This window comes from Anolis sagrei, chromosome 4 (assembly GCF_037176765.1).
Source record: "Anolis sagrei isolate rAnoSag1 chromosome 4, rAnoSag1.mat, whole genome shotgun sequence".
NCBI lineage: Eukaryota > Metazoa > Chordata > Lepidosauria > Squamata > Dactyloidae > Anolis > Anolis sagrei.
Window position 1 is genome coordinate 4,836,845 of NC_090024.1, and position 27,632 is coordinate 4,864,476.

Consider the following 27,632-nt stretch of genomic DNA (forward strand, 5'->3'; position numbering starts at 1 on the left):
ACCCGTAGCTTCGGAGGCAAGTTAAAACATGGTTGTTTGAGCAAGCATTTACAAATGTCCTCTTGTGGTGGTGGCTAGGGGAACTTTTGCACAATTAAAACTTGTGCGCCAGTTGTGCCCGTACCTTGGGAAGTCAGACTTGACCACGGTGGTCCACACTCTGGTTACATATAGACTACTGCAATGCGCTCTACGTGGGGTTGCCTCTGAAGACTGTTCGGAAGCTTTAAATGGTCCAACGGGCAGCAGCCAGGTTACTAATGGGAGCAGGGTACAGGGAGCGCATAACTCCCCTGTTGCGCCAGCTCAACTGGCTGCCAATTAGCTTCCGAGGAAAATTCAAAGTGATGGTTTTAGCCCATAAAGCTCTAAACAGTTCCGGCCCAGCTTATCTATCCGAACGCATCTCCCCTTATAAACCCACTAGGGATCTGAGATCATCGGAGGAGGCCCTGCTCTCGATCCCACCTGCTTCACAAGCACGTCTGGTGGGGACGAGAGACAGGGCCTTCTCAGTGGTGGCCCCTCGGCTATGGAACGCCCTCCCCAGGGAGATCAGATCGGCTCCTTTTCTCTTAACGTTTCGGAGGCAAGTTAAAACATGGTTGTTTGAGCAAGCGTTTACAAACGCAGAGTAACCGATATAGGAAATTAAATGACTTGATGATGGAACTGGACAATGCTTGATAATAAGTAGACGCCAATGATGTTGTTTTTATTGCGTGTTGTTTTATACTGTTTTAATCTGTTTTATGATATTATGTGTACTGTTTTGTTGGAAACTGCCTTGAGTCGCCGATCGGCTGAGAAAGGCGGTATACAAATACAATAAATAAATAGGATGAGTGACACCTGGTTTGAAAGCAGATCATGTGAAATGGATTCAGGAGTCTTAGCAGACCACAAGCTCGATCAGGACTTAATAGTGTGCTGCAGCAGCTAAAAAGCCAATGCAATTCTAGGCTGCTTCTGGGCAAAGCAATTCAAGGAGACAGACGAGACAGGTGGTGTCTGGAGAAGGTCTGGAAACCATAAATCCTACTGAGGAGTGGCTTAGGTATGTTTAGCCTGGAGAACAGAAGGCTACAAGGTTCGCAGCTTGAGAGTCCTCTTGTGGTGGTGGCTAGGGGACCTTTTGCACAATTAAAACTTGTGCGCCAGTTGTGCCCGTACCTTGGGAAGTCAGACTAGGCCACAGTAGTTCACATTCTCGGTACATCCAGGATAGACTACTGCAACGCGCTCTACGCAGGGTTGCCTTTGGAGACTGTTCGGAAGCTTCAAATCGAAAAGATCCACCTGAAATCCTGGAGAGCATGCACGAGCAAACTTCGGCCCTCCAGGTGTTTTGGAGTTCAACTCCCACCATTCCTAACAGCTGGTAGGCTGTTAGGAATGGTGTTAGGAATGGTGGAAGCTGAATGGTGTTAGGAATGGTGTTAGGAATGGTGGAAGCTGTTAGGAATGGTGGAAGCTGAAGTCCAAAACACCTGGAGGGCCGAAGTTTGCTCATGCCTGCTGTAGAGCCATTGCTGCCAGTCAAAGCTGGCTATATTGAGTTTAATGGACACATGGTTTGACTTGGTGCATGGCAGCCACATGTATTCCTAACTGCCTTGAGCTCCTGCTCTATATGCCCGCCTTTATGGCTCCACCGGTCACCGGAACTGACATTTCAAGGTCAGTTGCAAAACATTTCACATCTGCGGCACTTCTGAGGTAGAGACAGCCTGAGGGCGATATCTGGAATGCAAATTCTTATCGCCGGGCGAGGGAACATCAGCTAGGAATGCCTTGCCATTGTCTACAAGAAAGCAAGATGCTGATCATTTTTCCTAACGTGGAAATATATTACGGACATTGTATCTGTGGAGGATCCACTCCTGAACTTTGTGTGGATGTGTGAAAACGTGGGTATTATGGAACTCTATTGAAATGAAGGACTTCTGGAAACTGCCCTGACTTTGCAAGACCTGAGCAGGACTAATCAACACCTTGGAGGTCCTTCATTCATAGGGTCATATTTGTTCAGTCGCTTCCGACTCTTTGTGACCTCCTGGACCATCCCAGACCAGAGCTCCCTGACGGCCGTGGCCACCCCCCAGCTCCTTCAAGGTCAAGCCAGTCAGTTCAAGAATGCCATCCATCCATCTTGCCCTTGGTCAGCCCCTCTTCCTTTTTCCTTCCTTTTCCCCCAGCACAGTGGTTCTCAACCTTCCTAATCCTGTGACCCCTTAATCCAGTTCCTCATGTTGTGGTGACCCCCAACCATAAAATTATTTTTGTTGCTGCTTCATAACTGTAATTTTGCTACTGTTATGAATTGTAATGTAAATATCCGATATGCAGGATGAATTTTCATTCACTGGACCACATTTGGCACAAATACCCAATATGCCCAAATTTGAATACTGGTGGGGTTGGGGGGGGGGGATTGATTTTGTCATTTGGGAGTTGTAGTTGCTGGGATTTATAGTTCACCTCCAATCAAAGAGCATTCTGAACCCCACCAGCAATTGAACTGAACCAAACTTGGCACACAGAACTCCCATGACCAACAGAAAATACTGGAAGGGTTTGTGGGCTCTGTAGTGGTGTCTGGATGTAGGTGAGCTACAACTCCTAAACTCAAGGTCAATGTTGTATTTGTATTCACAGTTTTCGGTGCCGAAAACCCCCCAAAAGAGACCCATCACTGCCACTTCTAAAGATTATAATGCATTTCAATAGATTGTGTCATTATTACTTTAAATTATTACCGGCTGTGAGGAATTGTGTGGGAGAGGCCCGTGGTGACTGCGAGAGAGGCCCAAAAGCAATGCCAGAAGCGTTCCCGGAGGAGCGAAGGATTGGGTCAGGGCGGGAAGGGGCGGCCCGGCAAAGGGAGGGGGCATGGGTGGTGGCAGAGGAGGCGGGGGAGGAGCGAAGGATTGGGTCAGGGCGGGGACGTGTCTTGCACGGAGGGGGCGTGGTCCAGCCATGTGCACGCGCCGGGCCTCCCAGGACGCCTCTGCGCATGCTCCATGTTATTTAAAACTTGTGAGTTTGTTGTGATGTGTATTGGAATTGTGATGATTGTTGGTCATACCTTGGGGCATGAGGAATGTGTACGTCAAGTTTGGTGAGTTTTCCTCCGGGGGTTTTCCCGTTTTTCGTTGCCTATGGACGCCCTTTCCAGATTTATATATATAGATTATGGAACCACAGGTACATGGCCCCATTGGGTCGCCAGGGCCCCTGGGTGAAAAGCTTTGAAGCTCACATCATGCTCACGGCACAAGAGGCAGAATCATTTTATTCCATGTACCTTTCATTGTGATTATTCTCAGGAAAGTGTCTGGTGCTGAATGGAAACTTCGCAGGGCCTTCCTTGGATTGGCAGAAGGGGAAGGCACATGAGATATCGGCACATGTGTGGCCCGGAGTGTCTCCAATTGCCATGGAGGAAGGTAACTGGGACTCCTGTATTTATCCAGGCACAATTAGGGGCCCAAATTTGTCTCTTATTCTGTTCCAAGCTCTCTCAGCCTCCCTCTTTCTCTTTGCCCTGAATTTTGGGCAGCAGTTCATTGGTGAGGAGGTGGCGCCTGTCCTTCCAGAGAAAGTGGGTGGGTGCCTTCCCGGGCCCCTGTTCGTACTCGAAGGAAGGGCTCAACTCAAAGGCCAGGGCCGACTTCACCAGCCCAATTCCGCCAGCCTTTTCTGGACCTGGGTGGTAGAGGCGCCCATTCTCAGGCAGCATCACCAGCTTCTCGGGCTGGAAAGGCACCGCCAGCTTCTCCGCTCCGCCGCAGTAGGACAGCCGTTCCTCACCGGACGCTCCTTGGAAGAGGTGGGTGAAGACGACAGGGACGTCGTCGCAGCGGATGTAGTTGTGCTCCCGGCCGCAAGGTGAGAGGAAGGGGAAGGCATCTTCGTAGCGCCCGCTGCGGTTGACCTGGAGCTGCTTGAAGAAGAACACCAGGAACTGCTTGTCTGGAGAAGAGAGAAATCAAGCAGAGGAGCTTTCAATGAGACGTTTGAGCAGAAAACTTTAATACAAAGTTTATCTGGAGTGCCAGCTAGAGGTACCAAAAATAAGACTGGGTCTTATATTGATTTTTGCTATGAAAACTGCATTACTGCATTTCATCACATAATAGTCGCATCTGCCTTTTGAGGTGGGGAACATTTGCATTCTGTGTTCCTCACATAATAGTTGCAGAGCCATTTGGGGCTGATTCTCCCCTGGGTCTTATATTGATTTTTGCTACAAAAGGTGCATTACTGCATTTTATCACATAATAGTCGCACGTGCCTTTTGAGGTGGGGAAAATTTGCATTCTGTGTTCCTCACATAATAGTTGTAGAGCCATTTGGGGCTGATTCTCCCCTGGGTCTTATATTGATTTTTGCTACAAAAGGTGCATTACTGCATTTCATCACATAATAGTTGCACCTGCGTTTTGAGGTGGGGAAATTTTGCATTTTGTGTTCCTCACATAATAGTTGCAGAGCGTATATGTGTGTTTTGTGTGTATATATATATGTGTGTGTATATATTTGTGTATATGTGTGTTTGCCTATATATATGTGGTTTTGTACATGTGTTGTAATGTATTTTTTGTTTTTTGGCTTTTTAAGTCTCTTTTGCTGTGATTTTTCATGTTTTTATGAGTGATGGTCATTTGTTGGCCTGATATATGTATCGTGTCCAAATTTGGTGTCAATTCGCCCAGTGGTTTTTGAGTTATGCTAATCCCACAAACAAACAAAATGATCATGGGGGCTCTGCGCCCTACACCACTGGAGAAATTACACTGTTCAGCTGGTATTGCACCACCTGACATCCGCCGGGAAGTAGCAGCCAATAGTGAAAGGACAAAGGCAGTGACATCTCCAGCTCATCCCTTGTTTGGGTATCAGCCAGCACGTCAATGACTTAAATCAAGACATAGTTTTCTAAGATCTACAGAGACGCTCGCTGGAACACCTCAGCAAGCGAGAGTCCAAAAGTGGCAGGCTCAAACCCAGCACCTCAACCAATGGCTGATATCAAATGAGAGACTCCCCCCTGGGCACACAGAAAACTGGGCGACTTGGAAGGCGCTGAACAGACTACGCTCTGGCACCACGAGATGCAGAGCCAACCTTCAGAAATGGGGCTACAAAGTGGAATCCACGACATGCAAATGTGGAGAAGAGCAAACCACTGACCACCTGCTGCAATGCACCCTGAGCCCTGCCACATGCACAATGGAGGACCTCTTTGCGGAAATACCAGAGGCACTCCAAGGGGCCAGATACTGGTAAAAAAAACAACATTTAATCAACTACCAAGTTTGCAAACTTTGTGTTCTTTTTATCTGTTTGTTTGTTTTGTTCTGTTAGAAATGTAATACAATTGTCTGGTTGCCCCTGACACGATAAATAAATATCCCACAAACGAACATTACATGTTTATTTATATAGATAATTTAAAAAAGCAGGAAAGTAAAAAAGCACTTTAAAGAAATAGGTAAATCCCATTAGGTAGGAAGATAAGCAGGAACAAAGTAGTCCAGCAATGTCCATAGAAACAAGTCAAAACTTCCCAAATAAAATGCAAGAAATCAGGAACAATGGTAATGCTAAGACAGGCATGGGGAAACTTTGGCCCTCCAGATGTTCAGGATTTCAACTCCCACAATTCCTAACAATCGGTAGGCTGTTAGGAATTGTGGGAGTTGAAATCCAAAACACCCGGAGGGCTGAAGTTTGCCCATGCCGGTACCAAGGTCTGTCTGGCAGTAGAATATGCTGCTGCCTTGGAGTCCAGAATGCTGGATTGCCATCTGCAGGGAAGGTTTGGATTGTGTCTTCCTGCTTGGCAGAATGGGGCTGGATTGGATGGCCTTTGGGGGATCCTTCCCAATGCTATCATTATTTTTTGCCTGAAAACAGAGGTGTCCCCAGAGCTGGGGTTAATTGTCCCCCGAGAAGCCGGCAGATGGGAAGAGGCAAGGGCCAGCTGTGCTGCAAAGGGAGGGCTACCCGCCGGCAGAGTGGGCTAATGAGGACCGTTCCCCGGTGGCCGTTCTTCCACTCATTAACCAGGCAGCTGTGCAATGAAGGAGAGCAGCCGCTTTGCATGCAGCCTTTATTTACTCGCTGGAGACTGCGCCTGGCTTGCTCAATACATCTCCTTTTCCATGAAAGCGCTGCGGGTTTCGCCTTTGGGGGAAACCGCGGAGAGATCTGGCTCGGCTTTTGCATTGGACAAGTGCAGCACTTTTATCCCGCTTTAAAAGCCATCCTTAATGGCTCTTGGGAGTTGCAGTTTCCCCCCCAGAAGTGGTTCTAAAATGACAACCAAGGAGACCTTGCTTTGATTTGTATATTCAATGTTATAGGCAGGCAGGGGTCCCGCTGAGCTCACAAATGCTTGATATACAGACATTAAATCTCAATTGCAATCCAGCAAGGAAGGAGGAGGGAAAGGATTGTCACAAAGGATGCATCTACACCAAGGCATGGGCAAACTTGGGCCTCTGGGTGTTTTGGACTCCAACTCCCACAATTCCTAACAGCCTTCCAGTAGGCTGGAGGTTTTGAAGATGATATCCCTCCTGTTCAAGGAGCTCCATTGGCTGGCGTTCATCTTCCGGGCCCAATTCAAGGTGCAGGTGCTTACCTACAAAGCCCTAAACGATTTGGGACATATCTACCTGTGTGATCGCATTTCTGTATACGAACCCACACAATCTCTTCGTTCATCTGCAGAGGCCCTGCTCACGATCCCACCTGCTTCGCAAGCGCAATTGGTGGGAGCGAGGGACAGGGCCTTCTCAGTGGTTGCCCCACGACTCTGGAACTCCCTCCCCAAGGACATCAGGCAGCCCCCAACGTTGGCAGTCTTCAGAAGGAGCTTGAAAACGTGGATGTTCCAGTGTGCCTTCCCAGAATAAGGAATCCTAAGCAATACATCCTAAATGCACTTTACGAGAGACTTAGAAGTGTCTGCACGCCCACCTATCCCAAAAATATCCCTCCTATTTCCCTTGGACATGTCCAGCATTTTAAAATTTTAATTCTTACATTTGGCCCTGCCACAGGTTTTTGAAATGTGTCATGTTATTATTGTATTGTGTTTTTTTTCTTTTATGAGTTATTTATTGTTGTTGTTCTGTTTTATGATGTGTTTAGGCTCGGCCTCTTGTAAGCCGCACCGAGTCCTGCGGGAGATGGTAGCGGTGTATAAATAAAGGTTTATTATTATTATTATTATTATTATTATTATTATTATTATTATAGGTTTTAAGACTGTGTACTGCTTTGAGTCTCAGTTTCTGACATTAAGGTTAAGGTAAAGGGTTTCCCTTGGCATTAACTCCAGCCGGCGTTGTCTGTAGACGCCTCCAAGGTCACGTGGCCACTGGCATGAATGTATGGAGAGCCGCTACCTTTCCGCCGAAGCGGAACCTATTGATGTACTCACATTTGCATGTTTTCGAACTGCTAGGCTGGCAGAAGCTGGGGCTAACAGCAGGAGCTCACCCCGCTCCCTGGATTTGAACTGCTGATCTTTTGGTCAGCAAGTTCAGCAGCTCAGTGGTTCCAACCTCTGTGCCACTGGGGAGATATATATATATATATATATATATATATATATATATATATATACTAGGCCTGGGTAACAACGGAAAAATTTGTTTCTTAAATCTATTTGTATTTGGGGGGTTTTTTGTTTTGATATTTAAAATAATTACAAAATTTTCCTTTTAAAAAGTTCGATATTTACGAAATTTCGTAAATGGTAAAAAATTAACGAATCGATTTCCGAACCAATAACGAATCAATTCGTTAATGGCGGACGCGACCGCGAAATACGCTAAAAAGCCTCCAAAACCTTCTGAAGCTTCCCTCTCCCTCTGTTGTTGACTGTTGGTGTGATATTATAATTTTTTTTCACTAATTAAACCCTAAAACTGGCCCAGACATGCGGAAATAATAACGAAACGACCTCAAAACAATAACGAAACGAATACAATATCAAAATACGAAGCATTTACAAAACGTTTTTGAAAATTCGTTTTTTTTAATAATTGCTCCAGAATGGTTCGTTATCGTTTTGTAATTGAAAAAATTAACGAATTATTAACGAATTACGAATTAACGAAACGAAACCGCCCAGCTCTAATATACACACACACACACACACACACACACACACACACACACACATCTATATACTAGCTGTCCCCTGCCATGCGTTGCTGTGGCCCAGTCTGTATATATTTGTTTTACATCTATATAAATAAAAATGTGATGTTTGTTTGTGGGATTAACATAATTCAAAAATCACTGGACGAATGGACACCAAATTTGGACACAATACACCTATCAGACCAATGAGTGACCATTACTCATAAAAACACTGAAAAACACAGCAGAAGAGACTAAAAAAGCCAAAAAAAATACAACACATGCACAAAACCACATATATACACATATACACAGATATATACACACACAAAACACATATACACAGACTGGGCCACAGCAATGCGTGGCAGGGGACGGCTTGTATGAAATAAAATGATCTATATAAATAAAAATGTAATGTTTGTTTGTGGGATTAACATAACTCAAAAACCACTGGATGAGTTGACACCAAATTTGGACACAAGACACCTCTCAGGCCAGTGAGTGACCATCACTCATAAAAACATTGAAAAATACAGCAGAAGATGTTTGTATTTATATATGTGGATTTGCGCATGCGTTGTAAAGCATTTTTTGGTTTTTTGGCTTTTTAAGGTCCCTTCCACTGTGTTTTTCAATGCTTTTATGAGTGATGGTCACTTGTTGGCCTGAGAGGTGTCTTGTGTCCAAATTTGGTGTCAATTGGTCCAGAGGTTTTTGACTTATGTTAATCCCACAAATAAACATTACATTTTTATTTATATAGATGAAGACCTTTGCTTCAGCCTCATCGTTGTTACTCTCTAGGTATTCATAGAATCCTATGAAAGATCTCAAGGGCCATCCAGTCCAATTCCGTTCTGCCATTATGCAGGAAAAGCACCATCTAAACTCTCCCAACAGATACCTGTCCAGCCTCTATTTAAAAATATCTAGAGAAAGAAACCAAACTAGATGCCTAGGAGAAATAATTCCTCATGAAACAGAAAGTTCTTTCTATTGGGTTGCTGTGAGTTTTTCGGAGCGTGGCCATGTTCCAGTAGCATTCTCTCCTGACATTTCACCCACATCTGTGGCTGAGCAGTGGCTTAAAAAGGTGGGCATGTGGAGCCTGCAGAAGAGAAGGCTGAAAGGTGCCATGATGAGGGCCATGGATCAATATGTGAGAGGAAGTCATAGGGAAAAGGGAGTAGGCTTCCTTTCTGCTGCCCTGAAGACTAGGATGCAATGGAGCAATGGCTTCAAACTACAGGAAGAACTTCCTGACTGTGAGAGCCGTTCAGCAGTGGAACTCTCTGCCCCGGAGTGTGGTGGAGGCTCCTTCTTTGGAAGCTTTTAAGCAGAGGCTGGATGGCCATTTGTCAGGGGTGATTTGAATGCAATATTCCTGCTTCTTGGCAGGGGGTTGGACTGGATGGCCCTTGAGGTCTCTTCCAACTCTTTGATTCTATGATTCTATGATTCTACAGGACTGCATGGAGCGCCGTTCCATAAAAGTGAGTGTAAATAACACTAATAATAATAGCAGCAAAAGACGTTGAGCAAGCCTTTAAAGAGGCCTGTGCTTGAGATTTCTGCCTTACTGTAGTGTTTACGTGCGAAACCAGCCCTAAAAGCAGTGGGACCCGATCGAGGAATGTAAGCAACGAGGCTTAATTAAAGTAGGCAAGCAAAGCACCTTGTTGATGAGCATCGTTTATTTCCTGCACAGGAGGATGTCTTTCTGCTGTGTTTTTCTCCCAATTCCTTGGCATCTCGCTCCTTTTCTTTGGCGCCAAGCCTGAACCACCGCGGTCCACAGGCTCGGCCGGCTCGGCGGTATTTACAAGCCAAAGCAGGTACGCGGGTCGTAAATCCAAGTTATTAATAGTGCAGCTGCAGCCAGGTAATTGGGGAAAGGAAATTAAGATGCAAAAAGGAACTGTCTTTGTTTTGTATGGCGGCAGTAAACGAGGCACATGGAAGAGGGGGGAAAACTGCAGGCGAACGGCTGAACCTGAAATCTGTGCTGAAATGGAACCTGTCTGGATGTGGCTGGAAACATTCAAAAGCCCAAAATGAGATTCCTGCTCATGGCTCTTTAAATCACAAACCAGAAAAAGGTAACTACCATGGACACTGTAGAATTAATGCAGTTTTGACACCACTTTGACTACAAATACGTGTGAAAAAGATCTTGGAGTCCTCGTGGACAACAAGTTAAACATGAGCCAACAATGTGATGTGGCGGCAAAAAAAGCTAATGGGATTTTGGCCTGCATCGATAGGAGTCTAGTGTCTAGATCCAAGGAAGTCATGCTACCCCTCCATTCTGCTTTGGTTAGACCACACCTGGAATATTGTGTCCAATTCTGGGCACCACAATTCAAGAGAGATATTGACAAGCTGGAATGTGTCCAGAGGAGAGTGATTAAAATGATAAAGGATCTGGAGAACAAGCCCTATGAGGAGCAGCTTAAGGAGCTGGGCATGTTTAGCCTGAAGAAGAGAAGGCTGAGAGGGGATATGATAGCCATGTATAAATATGTGAGAGGAAGCCACAGGGAGGAGGAGGGAGCAAGCTTGTTTTCTGCTTCCTTGGAGACTAGGACGCGGAACAATGGCTTCAAAGTACAAGAGAGGAGATTCCATCTGAACACGAGGAAGAACTTCCTGACTGTGAGAGCCGTTCAGCAGTGGAACTCTCTGCCCCGGAGTGTGGTGGAGGCTCCTTTTTTGGAAGCTTTTAAACAGAGGCTGGATCATCTGTCAGGGGTGATTTGAATGCAATATTCCTGCTTCTTGGCAGAATGGGGTTGGACTGGATGGCCCATGAGGTCTCTTCCAACTCTTTGATTCTATGATTAAATCCTATGGTCATATGGGGAGCCCTCTCAGCCTGATCATAGCTAATTTCTACATGGAACACTTTGAAAAACAAGCCCTGGAGACAGCAACAAAAAAGCCCACGATATGGTTCAGATATGTGGATGACACCTTCACCATTTGGAGCCATGGAGAAGAAGAACTCAACAGGTTCCTGGAACATCTGAACAGCATCCACCCAAACATCCAGTTCACCATGGAAAAAGAAAATGAAGGAAGACTGCCTTTTCTAGATGTCCTAGTCATCCGCAAACCAGATCAACAATTGGGTCACATCGTTTACAGAAAACCCACACACACAGATAGATATCTACATAAAAGCTCCAACCATCACCCAAGTCAAAAAAGAAGCACAATTAAAGTCTTGGCAGACCGTGCAGAAAGAATTTGCAAAGCCCACCTCCTCCAAGAGGAACTGAACCACCTCAACTGGGCTCTCCAGGCCAAGGGAGACTCCGCCTCAGACATCAGAAGAGCTGCAAGACAACCGAGAAGAAGCCACGAGAGTCAAGACAAAGACCAACTCAGAGGAAAAGTGTTCTTGCCATACGTCAAGGGAACCACTGACCACATGGGGAAGCTGATGAGGAAACACAACATACAAACTATCTACAGACCCACCAAGAAAATCCAGGAGTCTGCCATGTACCATGCAGTTGTGGACAAGTCTCCAGAGGGACCACCAAATGCAGTATTGCCCAAACACGAATCAAGGAACAGGAAAGGCACTGCAGACTACTTCAACCAGAGAAATCAGCCATAGCAGAGCACCTGATGAACCAACCTAGACACAGCATTTTATTTGAGAACACAGAAGTGCTGGACCACACCAAAAACCACCATGTCAGACTACACAGAGAAGCCATTGAAATCCACAAGCATGTGGACAATTTCAACAGAAAGGAGGAAACCATGAAAATGAACAAAATCTGGCTACCAGTATTAAATAACTCTAAAATTACAACAGCACAACAACAGGGAGGAAACAATCAAGGACATCTAATCACCTCTCAACAAAAGTTTGCTCCAGGCACTGCCAGGCCATCATATGCTAATCAAGGTGGTCAGTTGAAACATTCACACCTAGCTCCAGCAGACAAGAGTCTTTTGTCCCACCCTGGTCATTCCACAGATATATAAACCCTTTTTCAAACTAAGGCCCGGGGGGCGGATACGGCCCTCCAAGGTCATTTACCTGGCCCTCGCTCAGGGTCAATCTAAGTCTGAAACAACTTGAAAGCACACAACAACAACAACAATTCTATCTCATCAGCCCAAAGTAGGCCCACATTTCCCATTGAAATACTAATAAGTTTATTTATTATTGGGTTGTTGTAGGTTTTTCGGGCTATATGGCCATGTTCTAGAGGCATTCTCTCCTGACGTTTCACCTGCATCTATGGCAAGCATCCTCAGAGGTAGTGAGGTCTGCTGGAATTAGGAAAAAGGGTTTATATATCTGTGGGATGACCAGGGTGGGACAAAGGACTTGGAAGTGCCTGGGGGAATCTTTTGTTGAGAGGTGATTTGATGTGCCTGATTGTTTACTCTCTGTTGTTTTGCTGTTGTATTCCCCCAGGCACTTCCAAGCCATCAAATGCTAATCAAGGTGATCAGTTGAAACATTCACACCTAGCTCCAGCAGACAAAAGTCGTTTGTCCCACCCTGGTCATTCCACAGATATATAAACCCTATTTTCCTACTTCCAACAGACCTCACTACCACTGAGGATGCTTGCCATAGATGTAGGCGAAACATCAGGAGAAAATGCCTCTAGAACATGGCCATACAGCCCGAAAAAAACCCATAAGAACTTAGTGATTCCAGCCAAGAAAGCCTTCGACAATACATAGCTTCAAGACTGATGCTTCGAATGCATTGCTCAATGGGTTTTAGCCTCAGATTCAAGAGTGTGCAGCTCAAAATAATTTAAGACACAAAAATCCTATTTGCCAGCTAATGGGCAGAATATCACTAGGCCTTAAAGCCGTGCAAGGCCTCATTTAGCCAGAGATTTGGTTCATCCCTTGTTGACTACCGTGAATGATTATGGAGGGTTATGGATTATCAAAAAGCATCAAGGGATAGGGGTCAGGGGCACAGACGGGGCAGAAACATCTGTAAAAAAGAGCAGAAGAACATCTGGAACTCAATATTCATTCCATTAATGGAGGAGGTCAAGCAAATGAGGTCAGGGAGAGGTTCTCCCAAAGTATCTGCCCTAATTTCTCCACGAAACTCTCCACTAGTGCAGGATTGTAAACACTGCCTGTTCTTCCCCTGAAGGATCTGATCCTGTACCAACTTGACGTGGTGCAGGAGCTGAGCTGACCTGGGTTTTAATACCCCGATTAAAGATTACGCCGGCAGGTCTTAATGCTGGGACACCGAAGGGGATGAGTGTGGTTCCGGAAGAAGATAAAAGTGTCAAAGCCGGGGATTTGCGGGATCATGCGCAGGCTTAGCGGAGCATCCTTAAAGTCTCGCCGAGAGATCTCACTTACACAACGTATGGGGAGTGCTCAGGAACAACCCATCTGCTAGAAAAGGTTGCATAACTTAGTATCATAGAATAATCGAGGTGGAAGAGACCACATGGGCCACCCAGTCAAACCTGCTGCCGTGCAAAAAAAAGCACCATCAGAGTATCCCTGACAGATGGCATGACTTCCTACTACTCAAGAGATGCTGCTTAGTGCTCTGTGCCAAAGTAGCCTCAGTGATACCTTGGAGAGATCACTTCCCAACCCTTGAAGAGATCACTCCCCAACCCTCCCCAACCCTGCCTCAAGGGAGCATGCTTCCTCCATCCATGTTCAACATCTACACAAATGACCAGCCACTGCCAGAAGGGACAAAGAGTTTCATCTATGCTGATGATCGTGCCATTACCGCTCAAGCAGGGAGCTTTGAGATGGTTGAACAGAAGCTCTCCGAAGCTCTAGGTGCTCTTACTGCCTATTACAGGGAAAACCAGCTGATCCCTAGTCCATCTAAAACACAGACATGTGTTTTTCACCTTAAGAACAGACAAGCATCCCGAGCTCTGAGGATTATTACCTGGGAAGGAATCCCACTGGAGCATTGCAGCGCACTCAGATACCTGGGAGTCACTCTGGACCGTGCTCTGACCTACAAGAAGCACTGCCTGAACATCAAGCAAAAAGTGGGCACTAGAAACTATATCATACAAAAGCTGACTGGCACAACCTGGGGATCACAACCAGACACAGTGAAGGCATCTGCCCTTGCGCAATGCTACTCTGCTGCTGAGTACGCATGCCCAGTGTGGAACACATCTCACCATGCTAAAACAGTGGGTGTGGCTCTTAATGAGACATGCTGCATTATCACAGGGTGTCTGCGCCCTACACCACTGGAGAAATTACATTGTTTAGCCGGTATTGCACCACCTCACGTCTGCCGGGAAGCAGGAGCCAACAGTGAAAGGACCAAGGCAGAGACATCTCCAGCTCATCCCCTGTTTGGGTATCAGCCAGCACGTCAACGACTTAAATCAAGACATAGTTTTCTAAGATCCACAGAGACACTCGCTGGAACACTCCAGCAAGCGAGAGTCCAAAAGTGGTAGGCTCAAACCCAGAACCTCAACCAATGGCTGATACCAAATGAGAGACTCCCTCCTGGGCACACAGAAGACTGGGCGACTTGGAAGGCGCTGAACAGACTGCGCTCCGGCACCACGAGATGCAGAGCCAACCTTCGGAAATGGGGCCACAAAGTGGAGTCCACGACATGCGAGTGCGGAGAAGAGCAAACCACTGACCACCTGCTGCAATGCAACCTGAGCCCTGCCACATGATGCACAATGGAGGAGCTCCTTGTGGCAACACCAGAGGCACTCCAAATGGCCTGATACTGGTCAAAGGACATCTAATCAACTACCAAGCTTGCAAATTTTGTGTTTTGTCTGTTTGTTTTGTTCTGTTAGAAATGTAATACAATTGTCTGGTTGCCCCTGACACGATAAATAAATAAATCTCTCTGAATATTTAATTAATCATTTCATCTATGAAAAGAAAAATAAATATTTGAATATTCAGTCAAGACAAGATTTGTTTAGGCAATATGATAGCCATGTATAAATATGTGAGAGGAAGCCACAGGGAGGAGGGAGCAAGCTTGTTTTCTGCTTCCTTGGAGACTAGGACGCGGAACAATGGCTTCAAACTACAAGAGAGGAGATTCCATCTGAACATGAGGAAGAACTTCCTGACTGTGAGAGCCGTTCAGCAGTGGAACTCTCTGCCCCGGAGTGTGGTGGAGGCTCCTTCTTTGGAAGCTTTTAAGCAGAGGCTGGATGGCCATTTGTCAGGGGTGATTTGAATGCAATATTCCTGCTTCTTGGCAGGGGGTTGGACTGGATGGCCCATGAGGTCTCTTCCAACTCTTTGATTCTATGATTCTATGATTCTATGGTCTTGTTTAATCGACAAAACGGAAGGAAAAGATAGGTACAGAACATTAAATCAGGCCTTCCAGACAATTAAATCAATGTATTGATTCAAGTAACCCAGATGGGGGTAGGAGGGAGGTGGGAAGAGGGCGGTAAAGGTGGGTGGGTGGGTGGGATGGGGGGTGGTTTAGAGGGGTTAGCAATCAAGATATACGGTAAAAGGAAGCACAATTAGAACCTGTATCCTAGCTATAAAAATTGTAAACAGTTTTTGATGCTATCTTTTAGATGGCTAAGGTTCGTATTGTATTGTTTTGTTATCTGTATGGAGAAATTATTAAAAATTAAAAAAGGAAAAGCTTAGGAAAAAGTAGGCCTAATAATAATAATAATAATAATAATCTTTATTTATACCCCGCCACCATCTCCCCAATGGGGACTTGGAGCGGCTTACATGGGGCAAAGCCCGGACAACATGTTACAGCAAAATAAAACCAAAACATAAACAACAAGCAACATCATCAAAATTACATAGAAAAAGAAAAAAATGACTTTAAAGCAGTGTTTCTCAACCTTCTTAATGCAGCGACCCCTTAATCCAGTTTCTCGTGTTGTGGTGACCCCCAACCATAACATTATTTTTGTTGCTACTTCATAACCTTAATTTGGCTGCTGTTATGTATTGTAATGTAAATATCTGATATGCAGGACAGATTTTCATTCACTGGATCAAATTTGGCACAAATACCCAATATGCCCAAATTTGAATACTGGTGGGGTTGGGGAGGGGTGTGTGTGTGTGTGATTTTGTCATTTGAGAGTTGTAGTTGCTGGGATTTATAGTTCACCTACAATCAAAGAACACTCTGAACCCCACCAATGATAGAATTGGACCAAACTTGGCATACAGAACTCCTGTGACCAACAGAAAATACTGGAAGGGTTTGGTGGGCACCGACCTTGAGTTCTGGAGTTGTAATTCACCTACATCCAGAGAGCATTGTGGACTCAAACAATCATGGCTCTGGGCCAAACTTGGCTCACAGTCTCAATATGCCCAAATGTGAACACAGATGGAATTTTGGGGAAATTGACCTTAAAATCAAATCAAATCAAAGAGTTGGAAGAGACCTCATGGGCCATCCAGTCCAACCCCATTCTGCCAAGAAGCAGGAATATTGCATTCAAATCACCCCTGACAGATGGCCATCCAGCCTCTGTTTAAAAGCTACCAAAGAAGGAGCCTCCACCATACTCCGGGGCAGAGAGTTCCACTGCTGAACGGCTCTCACAGTCAGGAAGTTCTTCCTCATGTTCAGATGGAATCTCCTCTCCTTTAGTTTGAAGCCATTGCTCCATTGTGTCCTAGTCTCCAGGGAAGCAGAAAACAAGCTTGCTCCCTCCTCCCTGTGGCTTCCTCTCACATATTTATACATGGCTATCATATCCCCTCTCAGCCTTCTCTTCTTCAGGCTAAACATGCCCAGCTCCTCAAGCCGCTCCTCATAGGGCTTGTTCTCCAGGCCTTTTATCATTTTAGTTGCTCTCCTCTGGACACATTCCAACTTGTCAATATCTCTCTTGAATTGTGGTGCCCAGAATTGGACACAATATTCCAGATGTGGTCTAACCAAAACAGAATAGACCTTGGCATTTGAGAGTTGTAATTGCTGGGATTTATCGTTCACCTACAATCAAAGAGCATTCTGAATCCCCCCCAATGATAGAATTGGGCCAAACTTCCCACACAGAACCCTATGACCAACAGAAAATACTGTGTGTTTTTGGTGGTCTTTGGTGACCCCTCTGATGTCCCCTCGTGACCTCCCCAGGAGTCCCGATCCCCAGGTTGAGAAACACTGCTTTAAAGGGACGTTTTAAAACCCTGTCAGGCAGATTGAATCTGAGTGTCAAGGGAGATTGACTGGGGGAGTCAAGGAAGAAGGAGCTGGGAGTTAGTGGTGAGGGGTTAGTGGGAGAGGCCTGAAATTGGTCAATTGGCTAGTAGAGATAGCTAGTGAAAGGATTTTTACAGCTATGAGGGAAATAGCTGGTGGAGGACTGTAGAGATAGATCGAGGGTAGGATTATCTGTGCTGGTGTTTAGAAATTACTTTCAGAGAATAAATTCTGTCAGTAATATCTGCGTAGGAGGAGAGAAGTGTTCCTGTGAAACTAAGTCTGAACTGCTTAAAGTAACCACACACATTTAAGTCAATACTCTGAAACAGCTAAGCTTTATACCTGAATTGTTCCAGTTCTCCTAAATAAACATCATTGTTTTGTTGTTCTCAACATCTGCCTCACGTGTACCTCTGTGGGCGAAGTTTTAAAAGTAGTTTCCTGCAGCAAACAGGAGACTAATGGTGGCAGCATATAATTTAAAGCCCTCAGGCTTGTGTTCTTAGGTAACTCTAAAAGAACAATCTTTTAGTGTTACCTAAGAACACAAGCCTGAGGGCTAATCCAACCCATTCTTGCCTAAGATATTTCCAGTATGCCAAGGCCTTAACATTGCTTCTAAGTTTGGTGGTGGCCAAAGGGTTTTCAAAAGGTTTTTCAGTGAGAAGAAAGTTCCAGCTTAATACAGCTTTTGTTTTGGGGCTTTTAATCACAGAAGCTTCATTCCAATCACAAGTGGGTTTCTGCCTTTTTTGGGGACTTTTGTTCCCAAATAAAGCCTCCATCTTTTATAAAAACCAATCTCCGCAGTGAATATGCACAGCTAGCTGGCCAGATCATGTCAGGGGCTGTCTACACGTATGTAGTCTAGGACGCAAGCAGCAGGACTTACCTTTGAAGCACGTGATGAAATTCTTGACTTTGGCATCATCCAGGAATAGCTGTGTAAATGTGACAGAGTGGGAGGTAGGATGAAAAAGAGAGAAAAAAGGGGGGAAAGAAAATGAGTGTAGCGAATCAAGGTGGTCTTCAGTACAAGGATTGAAGATGCCCCCCCCCCAAAAGGGAATAAATGGCCCCCAATGGTCACATAACCCTTGAATCAAAAAAGAGCACAATGGCCATCCAGTCCAACCCCTTTCTGCCAGGCAGGAAGACACAATCGAAGCCCTCCTGACAGATGGCCATGCAGCCTCTGCTTAAAAATTTCCAGAGAAGGAGACTCCAAAGGGTTCCAACAGGAAGTCATTTGTACTTCCTCCATTGTGTCCTGGTCTCTCCTCATTTGACCTCTTTTCAAATATTTCAACATGTCTCTCATGCCTCCTCTCTACCTTTCCTCCCAAGCTATATCCAGAGATCTGATCCCAGGTTATCTACTCTGAACTGGATTACACGTGTCTACACTGCCAAATAATCTGGGATCAGATCCTGGGATATGGGGCAGTGGAGCTCCAGCTGGTGTTTGGGTTTCTGTACATCTATACTGTAGAACTAATGCAGGGGGCAGCGGGGAATCCAGCCTGTGTTTCGATTTGTGTACATCTATACTGTAGAATAAATACAGTCCGAAGTCACTTTAACTGCCATAGCTCAATGTTATGGAATCTTGGAGCTGGGAATTTGGTGAGACATCAGCATTTTCTAGCAGAGAAAGGTAAAGACATAGGGTTGCTGTGAGTGTTTTGGGCTATATGGCCATGTTCGTTCCAGTAGCATTCTCTCCTGATGTTTCACCTACATCTGTAGCAAGCACCCTTAGAGGTTTGTTCAGAGGTCTGTTGGAAATGAAGCACATGGAATGTGTATGTGTGTAAGTGTGTGTGTGTGTGTGTGTGTGTGTGTGTGTGTGTGTATGTATCTGTCTGTCTATCTTGGAGAACGGGAGAAGTTCCAGCAGATTGGAGGAGGGCCAATGTGGTCCCAATCTTCAAGACGGGAAAAAAGGATGACCCAAACAATGACCAATGTCCGGTCAGCCTCACGTCAATACCAGGCAAGATTCTGGAAAAGACCATTAAGGGAGTGGTCTGCAAACACTTAGAAACAAATGCGATCATCGCTAATAGTCAACATGGATTTATCAAAAACAAGTCATGCCAGACTAATCTGATCTCTTTCTTCGATAGAGCTACAAGCTGGGTAGATGCGGGGAATGCCGTGGATGTGGCGTGTCTGGATTTCAGTAAGGCCTTCGACAAGGTCCCCCATGACCTTCTGGCAAGGAAACTAGTCCAATGTGGGCCAGGCAAAATTATGGTGAGTGGATCTGTAATTGGTTAAATGGACGAACCCAGAGGGTGATTCTCCCCAAGGCTTCCTCCTCTTCATCCTGGAAAGAAGTGACGAGTGGAGTGCCGCAGGGTTCCTTCCTGGGCCCGGTCCTGTTCAACATCTTTATTAATGACTTAGATGAAGGGCTAGAAGGCAGGATCATCAAGTTTGAGGACAACACCAAATTGGGAGGGATAGCCAATAGTCCAGAGGACAGGAGCAGAATTCAAAACGATCTTGACAGATTAGAGAGATGGGCCAAAACTAACAAAATGAAGTTCAACAGTGACAAATGCAAGATACTCCACTTTGGCAGAAAAAATGAAATGCAAAGATACAAAATGGGGGACGATGATGCCTGGCTCTAGAGCAGGACGTGTGAAAAAGATCTTGGGGTCCTCGTGGACAACAAGTTAAACATGAGCCAAAAATGTGGTGTGGCGGCAAAAAAAAAAGCCAATGGGATTTTGGCCTGCATCAATAGGAGCCTAGTGTCTAGATCTAGGGAAGTCATGTTCCCCATGCTCTATTCTGCTTTGGTTAGACCACACCTGGAATATTGTGTCCAATTCTGTGCACCACAATTCAAGAGAGATATTGACAAGCTGGAATGTGTCCAGAGGAAGAGGGCGACTAAAATGATCAAGGGTCTGGAGAACAAGCCCTATGAGGAGCGGCTTAAGGAGCTGGGCATGTTTAGCCTGAAGAAGAGAAGCTGGGAGGAGATATGATAGCCATGTATAAATATGTGAGAGGAAGCCACAGGGAGGAGGGAGCAAGCTTCCTTTCTGCTTCCTTGGAGACTAGGACGCAAGGGAACAATGCTTTCAAACTACAAGAAAGGAGAATCCATCTGAACATGAGGAAGAACTTCCTTACTGTGAGAGCTGTTCAGCAGTGGAACTCTCTGCCCCGGAGTGTGGTGGAGACTCCTTCTTTGGAAGCTTTTAAACAGAGGCTGGGTGGCCATCTGTCAGGGGTGCTTTGAATGCAATATCCCTGCTTCTTGGCAGAATGGGGTTGGACTGGATGGCCCATGAGGTCTCTTACAACTCTTTGATTCTATGATTCTATGGCCATGTTCCAGTAGCATCCTCTGCTGACGTTTCATCTAGATCTGTAGCAAGCATCCTTAGAGGTTTGTTCAGAGGTCTGTTGGAAATGAAGCACATGGAGTGTGTATATATGTGTGTGTGTGTGTGTGTGTCTACCTACCTACCTATCTGTGGAATGTCCAGGGCAGGAGAAAGTACAACTCCTATGATTCCATAGCATCCAGCCATGACAGCTACAGGGCTGTCAAACTGCATTAATTCTGCAGTGTAGACGCACCCTCCAAAATAGGCTTGATAGAAGCAAAGGGACAAATTGCAGTGGAAAAAGATAATTTCTCTGGCTGATAAATGGGAAGAGAACGCCTGCTCACAAGAGGAGGTTTTCCACCTTCCTCAGAAGCGTCAGCATCCATCCAGCTACAAAACCGTCTTTTAACACTAATTACAACTCCTAATCTCTCCTGTAACGATTAATTCAGTGCTAATTCGATACACCCTTAATGCAGAGGAGGCGAGCGTGTGATTCCACGGTTAACGCTAATGGATTAAATAAGAGGTCCAAACAGCTTCAGGGCTTGGAGATGGGCCAAACAGGGTTTGCTTCACTCCACTGTTGATTGGGTTTGAGAGCCAGCCAGGAAAGGAAGTCTCTCCCCAGAGAGTCGTTCTCAATGAAGTAGCTGTGTTAGTCCCTTGAGGTGTCAACAGGAGGGAGGGAGAAAAATCAGAATGCCCCAGCACTTTCAAGACTAACTTGTTTTTACTCTAGCATGAGCTTTCTTGGATATAAACTCACTTCTTCAGATGCAGTACAGAGTGATAATAAAGGGTTTTCCGGGCTGTCCCCAGAGGTTGTGAAACAAAGGTTCTTTCTCCCACCCTGGACATTATTCCATAGGTATATATACACTCCATTTGCTTCACTACCTCTATGAAGATATCCTCACTGATTAACTTAGCAAATTAATGGCTACTCAATGCTACTCAAGCTTGCTAATTGCAAAATTCACACTTGCTTCCACCAGACAAGGGTTCTTTCTCCCACCCAGGACAATTTTCCACAGGTATATAGACACTCGTTACCGCTCTGCAGGTACCCTCATTAATTGACGTGGACTGTCTATAGACGTCACGCTCAGTTCGTGGAATGATTCATCAGCGTTGCCTCTGAAAGATCCTGCAAATCGCTTGGGAAGACAGGTGGACAAATGTCAGTGTGCTGGAAGAAGCAAAGACCACCAGCATTGAAGCGATGCTCCTACACTATCCGCTGGACTGGCCACGTTGTCCGAATGCCCGATCACCGTCTCCCAAAGCAGTTATTATACTCCCAACTCAAAAACGGGAAACGTAATGTTGGCGGATAGGAAAAGAGATTTGAAGATGGGCTTAAACCCAACCTTAAAAACATGGAGAACTGGGAAGCCCTGGCCTTTGAGCACACTAGCTGGAGGTCAGCTGTGACCAGCAGTGCTGCGGAATTCGAAGAGGCATGAATGGAAGGCGAAAGTGAGAAACATGCCAAGAGGAAGGCGCGTCAAGCCAACCCCAACTGGAACCACCTTCCACTTGGAAACCAATGTCCTTACTGTGGGAGAACATGCAGATCAAGAATAGGGCTCCACAGCCACCTACAAACCCACTGCCAAGACACTACACTTGGAGGACCACCATCCTTGAGCTACGAGGGATCAGCTAAGTAAAGTAAGCATTGACTTTGCAGACACTTCATGGTTTACTCAAATGCTAATTCAAGCTTGCCAAATGCAACACTTATGGAATCATAGTATCATAGAGTTAGAAGAGACCTCGTAGGCCATCCAGTCTAACCCCATTCTGCCAAGAAACAGGAAAATTGCATTCAAAGCAGCCCCAACAGATGGCCATCCAGCCTCTGTTTCAAAGCCTCCAAAGAAGGAGCCTCTGCCACACTCCAGGGCAGAGAGTTCCACTGCTGAACAGTTCTCACAGTCCAAAAGGGTCAGAGGTCTGGAAACCACAAACCCCTCTGAAGAAACTGGGGATATTTGCTTGAAGAAGAGAAGGTTGAGAGAAGGAGACATAAGAGCTGTGTTTACATATTAGAAAGGTTGTCCCATTGAGGAGGAGGCACACTTGTTTTCTGGGTTGTTGTAGGTTTTCTCGGGCTATATGGCCATGTTCTAGAGGCATTCTCTCCTGATGTTTCGCCTGCATCTATGGCAAGCATCCTCAGAGGTAGTGAGGTCTGTTGGAAGTAGGAAAATGGGTTTATATATCTGTGGAATGACCAGGGTGGGACAAAAAACTCTTGTTTGCTGGAGCTAGGTGTGAATGTTTCAACTGACCACCTTGATTAGCATTTGATGGCCTGGCAGTGCCAGGGGCAATCTTTTGTTGAGAAGTGATTACATGTCCCTGATTGTTTCCTCTCTGTTGGTTTGCTGTTGTAATTTTAGAGTTTTTTAATACTGGTCAACAGTTGGGTCACACCGTTTACAGAAAACCCACACACAGAGATAGATATCTACATAAAAACTCCAACCATCACCCAGGACAAAAAAGAAGCACCATTAAAGCCTTGGCAGACCGTGCAAAAAGAATCTGCGAACCCCACCTCCTCCAAGAGGAACTGAACCACCTCAACTGGGCTGTCCAGGCCAATGGAGATTCCGCCTCAGACATCAGAAGAGCTGCAAGACAACCGAGAAAAAGCCACAAGAGTCAAGATGAAGATCCACCCAGAGGAAAAGTGTTCCTGCCATCCATCAAGGGAACCACTGACCGCAGAGGGAAGCTGATGAGGAAACACAACATACAAACCATCTACAGACCCACCAAGAAAATCCAACAAATGCTCCGTTCAGCAAAGGACAAGAGGGATCCTCTCACCTCTGCAGGAGTCTACCATTGTATACCATGCAGCTGTGGACAAGAAGTCTCCAGAGGGACCACCAAACGCAGCATTGCCCAAACACGAATCAAGGAACATGAAAGGCACTGCAGACTCCTTCAACCAGAGAAGTCAGCCATAGCAGAGCACACGATGAACCAGCCTGGACACAGCATTTTATTTGAGAACACAGAAATGCTGGACCACTCTCACAACCACCATGTCAGACTACACAGAGAAGCCATTGAAATCCACAAGCATGTGGACAATTTCAACAGAAAGGAAGAGACCATGAAAATGAACAAAATCTGGCTACCAGTTAAAAAAAAACTCTAAAATTACAACAGCAAAACAACAGAGGGAAAACAATCTGGCACATCTAATCACCTCTCAACAAAAGATTGCTCCAGGCACTGTCAGGCCATTATATGCTAATCAAGGTGGTCGGTTGAAACATTCACACCTAGCTCCAGCACACAAGAGTCCTTTGTCCCATCCTGGTCATTCCACAGGGGGCTGGGTACAGGGAGCACACCACTCCGCTGTTACGCCAGCTCCACTTGCTGCCAATTAGCTTCTGAGCACAATTCAAAGTGCTGGTGTTGACCTATAAAGCCCTAAACGACTCCGGACCTGTTTACCTCTCCGATCGTATTCTCCCCTACGAACCATCAAGATTACTAAGATCATCTGGACAGGCCCTGCTCTCAGTCCCACCGGCCTTGCAAGCGCGCCTGGTGGGGACGAGGGACAGGGCCTTCTCGGTGGTGGCCCCGTGACTCTGGAACTCTCTCCCACCAGAGGTTAGAACCGCCCCAACAATCCTGACATTCAGGAAACAGGTGAAGTTGTGGTTATGGAGACAGGCCTTCGAAGAATGAGACAATGAACTCTCTCCCTCTGGAGGTCAGAACTGCCCCATCCATCCTAACATTTAGGAAACGGGTGAAGACGTGGCTGATGAATGAGACAACACCATAGGAACCTGGATGGACGTTGATGCAGATCCATCTTAATAGGACGACTGACCACTGTAGTTTTATATATAGTGTTTTTAAAGTTGTTTTTGTAATTGTGATATATGATATTTTAATGAGTGTATATGTTTTTTATGGCTGGGAAACCGGGCTGAGTCCCTCAATGAGGTTGAGAAGCTCGGTATACAAAACTGTGAAATAAATAATAAATAAATAATAATTTATAAACCTATTTTCCTAGTTCCAAATGGGTTTATATATCTGTGGAATGACCATGGTGGGACAAAGAACTCTTGTCTGCTGGAGCTAGGTGTGAATGTTTCAAACGACCACCTTGATTAGCATTTGATGGCCTGGCAGTGCCTGGAGCAATCTTTTGTTGAGAGGTGATTAGATGTCCTTGTTTGTTTCCTCTCTGTTGTTGTGCTGTTGTAATTTTAGAGTTTTTTTAATACTGGTAGCCAGATTTTGTTCATTTTCATGGTTTCCTCCTTTCTGTTGAAATTGTCCACATGCTTCTTGTGGATTTCAATGGCTTCTCTGTGTAGCCTGACATGGTGGTTGTGAGAGTGGCCCAGCATTTCTGTGTTCTCAAATAAAATGCTATATGGCCATGGTCTAGAGGCATTCTCTCCTGACCTTTCATCTGCATCTATGGCAAGCATCCTCGGAGGTAGTGAGGTCTGTTGGAACTAGGGAAAAGGGGTTTATAGATCTGTGGAATGACCAGGGTGGGACAAAGGACTCTTGTCTGCTGGAGCTAGGTGTGAATGTTTCAACTGACCACCTTGATTAGCATTTGATGGCCTGGCAGTGCCTGGAGCAATCTTTTGTTGAGAGGTGATTAGATGTCCTTGTTTGTTTCCTCTCTGTTGTTGTGCTGTTGTAATTTTAGAGTTTTTTTAATACTGGTAACCAGATTTTGTTCATTTTCATGGTTTCCTCCTTTCTGTTGGAATTGTCCACATGCTTCTTGTGGATTTCAATGGCTTCTCTGTGTAGCCTGACATGGTGGTTGTGCGAGTAGTCCATCATTTCTGTGTTCTCCAATAATAATCTGCTGTGCCCAGGTTGGTTCATCAGGTGCTCTGCTATGGCTGATTTCTCTGGTTGAAATAGTCTGCAGTGCCTTTCATGTCCCTTGATTCGTGTTTGGGCAATGCTGCTGCGTTTGGTGGTCCCTTTGGAGACTTCTTGTCCACAGCTGCATGGTACACGGTAGACTCCTGCAGAAGTGAGAGGATCCCTCTTGTCCTTTGCTGAACATAGCATTAGTTGGATTTTCTTGATGGGTCTGTAGATAGTTTGTATGTTGTGTTTCCTCATCAGCTTCCCTATGCGATCAGTGGTTCCCTTGATGTCTGGCAAGAACACTTTTCCTCTGGGTGGATCTTCGTCTTGACTCTCGTGGCTTCTTCTCGGTTGTCTTGCAGCTCTTCTGATGTCTGAGGTGGAGTCTCCATTGGCCTGTAAAGCCCAGTTGAGGTGGTTCAGTTCATCTTGAAGGAGGTGGGCTTCGCAGGTTCTTTTCGCACGCTCTGCCAAGGCTTTAATGGGGCTTCTTTTTTGACTTGGGTGATGGTTGGAGCTTTTATGTAGATATCTATCTGTGTGTGTGGGTTTTCTGTAAACGGTGTGACCCAATTGTTGACCAGTATTAAAAAAAAAACTCTAAAATTACAACAGCAAACCAACAGAGAGGAAACAATCAGGGACATCTAATCATTTCTCAACAAAAGATTGCCCCAGGCATAGTCAGGCCATTGTATGCTAATCAAGGTAGGCTGATCAAGGTAGGAAGATCGATGCTTTTGAGCTGTGGTGTTGGAGGAAAGTGCTGAGAGTGCCTTGGACTGCAAGAAGATCCAACCAGTCCATCCTCCAGGAAAGAAAGCCCGACTGCTCACTGGAGGGAAAGATACTAGAGACAAAGTTGAAGTACTTTGGCCACATCATGAGGAGACAGGAAAGCCTAGAGAAGACAATGATGCTGGGGAAAGTGGAAGGCAAAAGGAAGAGGGGCCGACCAAGGGCAAGATGGATGGATGGCATCCTTGAAGTGACTGGACTGACCTTGAGGGAGCTGGGGGTGGTAACGGCTGACAGGGAGCTCTGGCGTGGGCTGGTCCATGAGGTCACGAAGAGTCGGAGACGACTGAACGAATGAACAACAACAAGGTAGGCTGTTAGGAATTGTGGGAGTTGTAGTCCAAAACACCTGGAGGGCCGAAAGTTTGCCCAGGCCTGCTCTAGAGGGATCCTTCCTTCCTTCCTTCCCTGCCTTTGCGGCCTACCTGTCCCTGGTGGTCCACGTAGTAGAAGTACTCTCGGGTCCGGGGCGAGGGGCTCTGGCCTTGCTGGTAAAGCGGCCTCTCGGGCCCTCGGTGGACTCCCGGCCGCAGCAAGAAGCCCAGCCCTCCCCTCAGGAGCCGCATCCCGGCGAACGCGGGTCAGAAATGGAGTGAGGCCTAGTCGTAGCGGAGAAAACAACAATCCGCGGGGGAACGTTGCAGCGACGCACACGCGCCCCTCCGGGTTCTGAGGCCGCGCAGAAGAGTTCCGCTTGGCAACACCCAACTTGGGCCCTCCCTCCAGGGATTTTGGACTTACTCTACAGTACTTACGGTTTTAACCTTTTAGGAAACATTATTTGTATAAAGGTTTATATATATATCTATATCTATATCTATCTATCTATATATAAAAATGCTCTGTGCATATTGAGTTCCTTAAAAACAAAAGAACCCATGAACGAAATCACACCAAATTTGGCAACGAAACGTCTCACAACACAAGGAGTGACCATCACTCAAAAATAAAATAAAAATGATTTTATTATTTGGGAGTTGCAGTTGCTGGGATTTATAGTTCACCTACAATCAAAGACAATTCTGAACTCCATCAAAAATGGAATTGAGCCAAATTTGGCGCACAGTTCTCCCATGACCAACAGGAAATACTGGAAGGGTCTGGTGGCCATTGACCTTGAGTTTGGGAGTTGTAGTTCACCTACATCTAGAGAGCTGTGGACTCAAACAATGATGGATCTGGACCAAACTTGGTATGAATACTCAATAAGCCCAAATATGAACACAGATGGAGTTTGG

The 27,632-nt window shown here is 45.7% G+C and overlaps 1 protein-coding gene across 1 annotated transcript; it reads right to left on the reverse strand.

Moving 5' to 3' along the window:
• Nucleotides 1–3,277: 3,277 nt before the first annotated feature.
• Nucleotides 3,278–27,048, reverse strand: C4H8orf82 (chromosome 4 C8orf82 homolog). Its single transcript, XM_060775991.2, has 3 exons — nucleotides 26,820–27,048; nucleotides 18,240–18,288; nucleotides 3,278–3,975 (listed from the first exon to the last, which is right to left on the reverse strand). Exons 1-3 carry the CDS (start codon nucleotides 26,958–26,960, stop codon nucleotides 3,524–3,526), a joined length of 642 nt encoding a protein of 213 aa, XP_060631974.2. The 5' UTR covers nucleotides 26,961–27,048; the 3' UTR covers nucleotides 3,278–3,523.
• Between the last annotated feature and the right edge of the window lie 584 nt (nucleotides 27,049–27,632).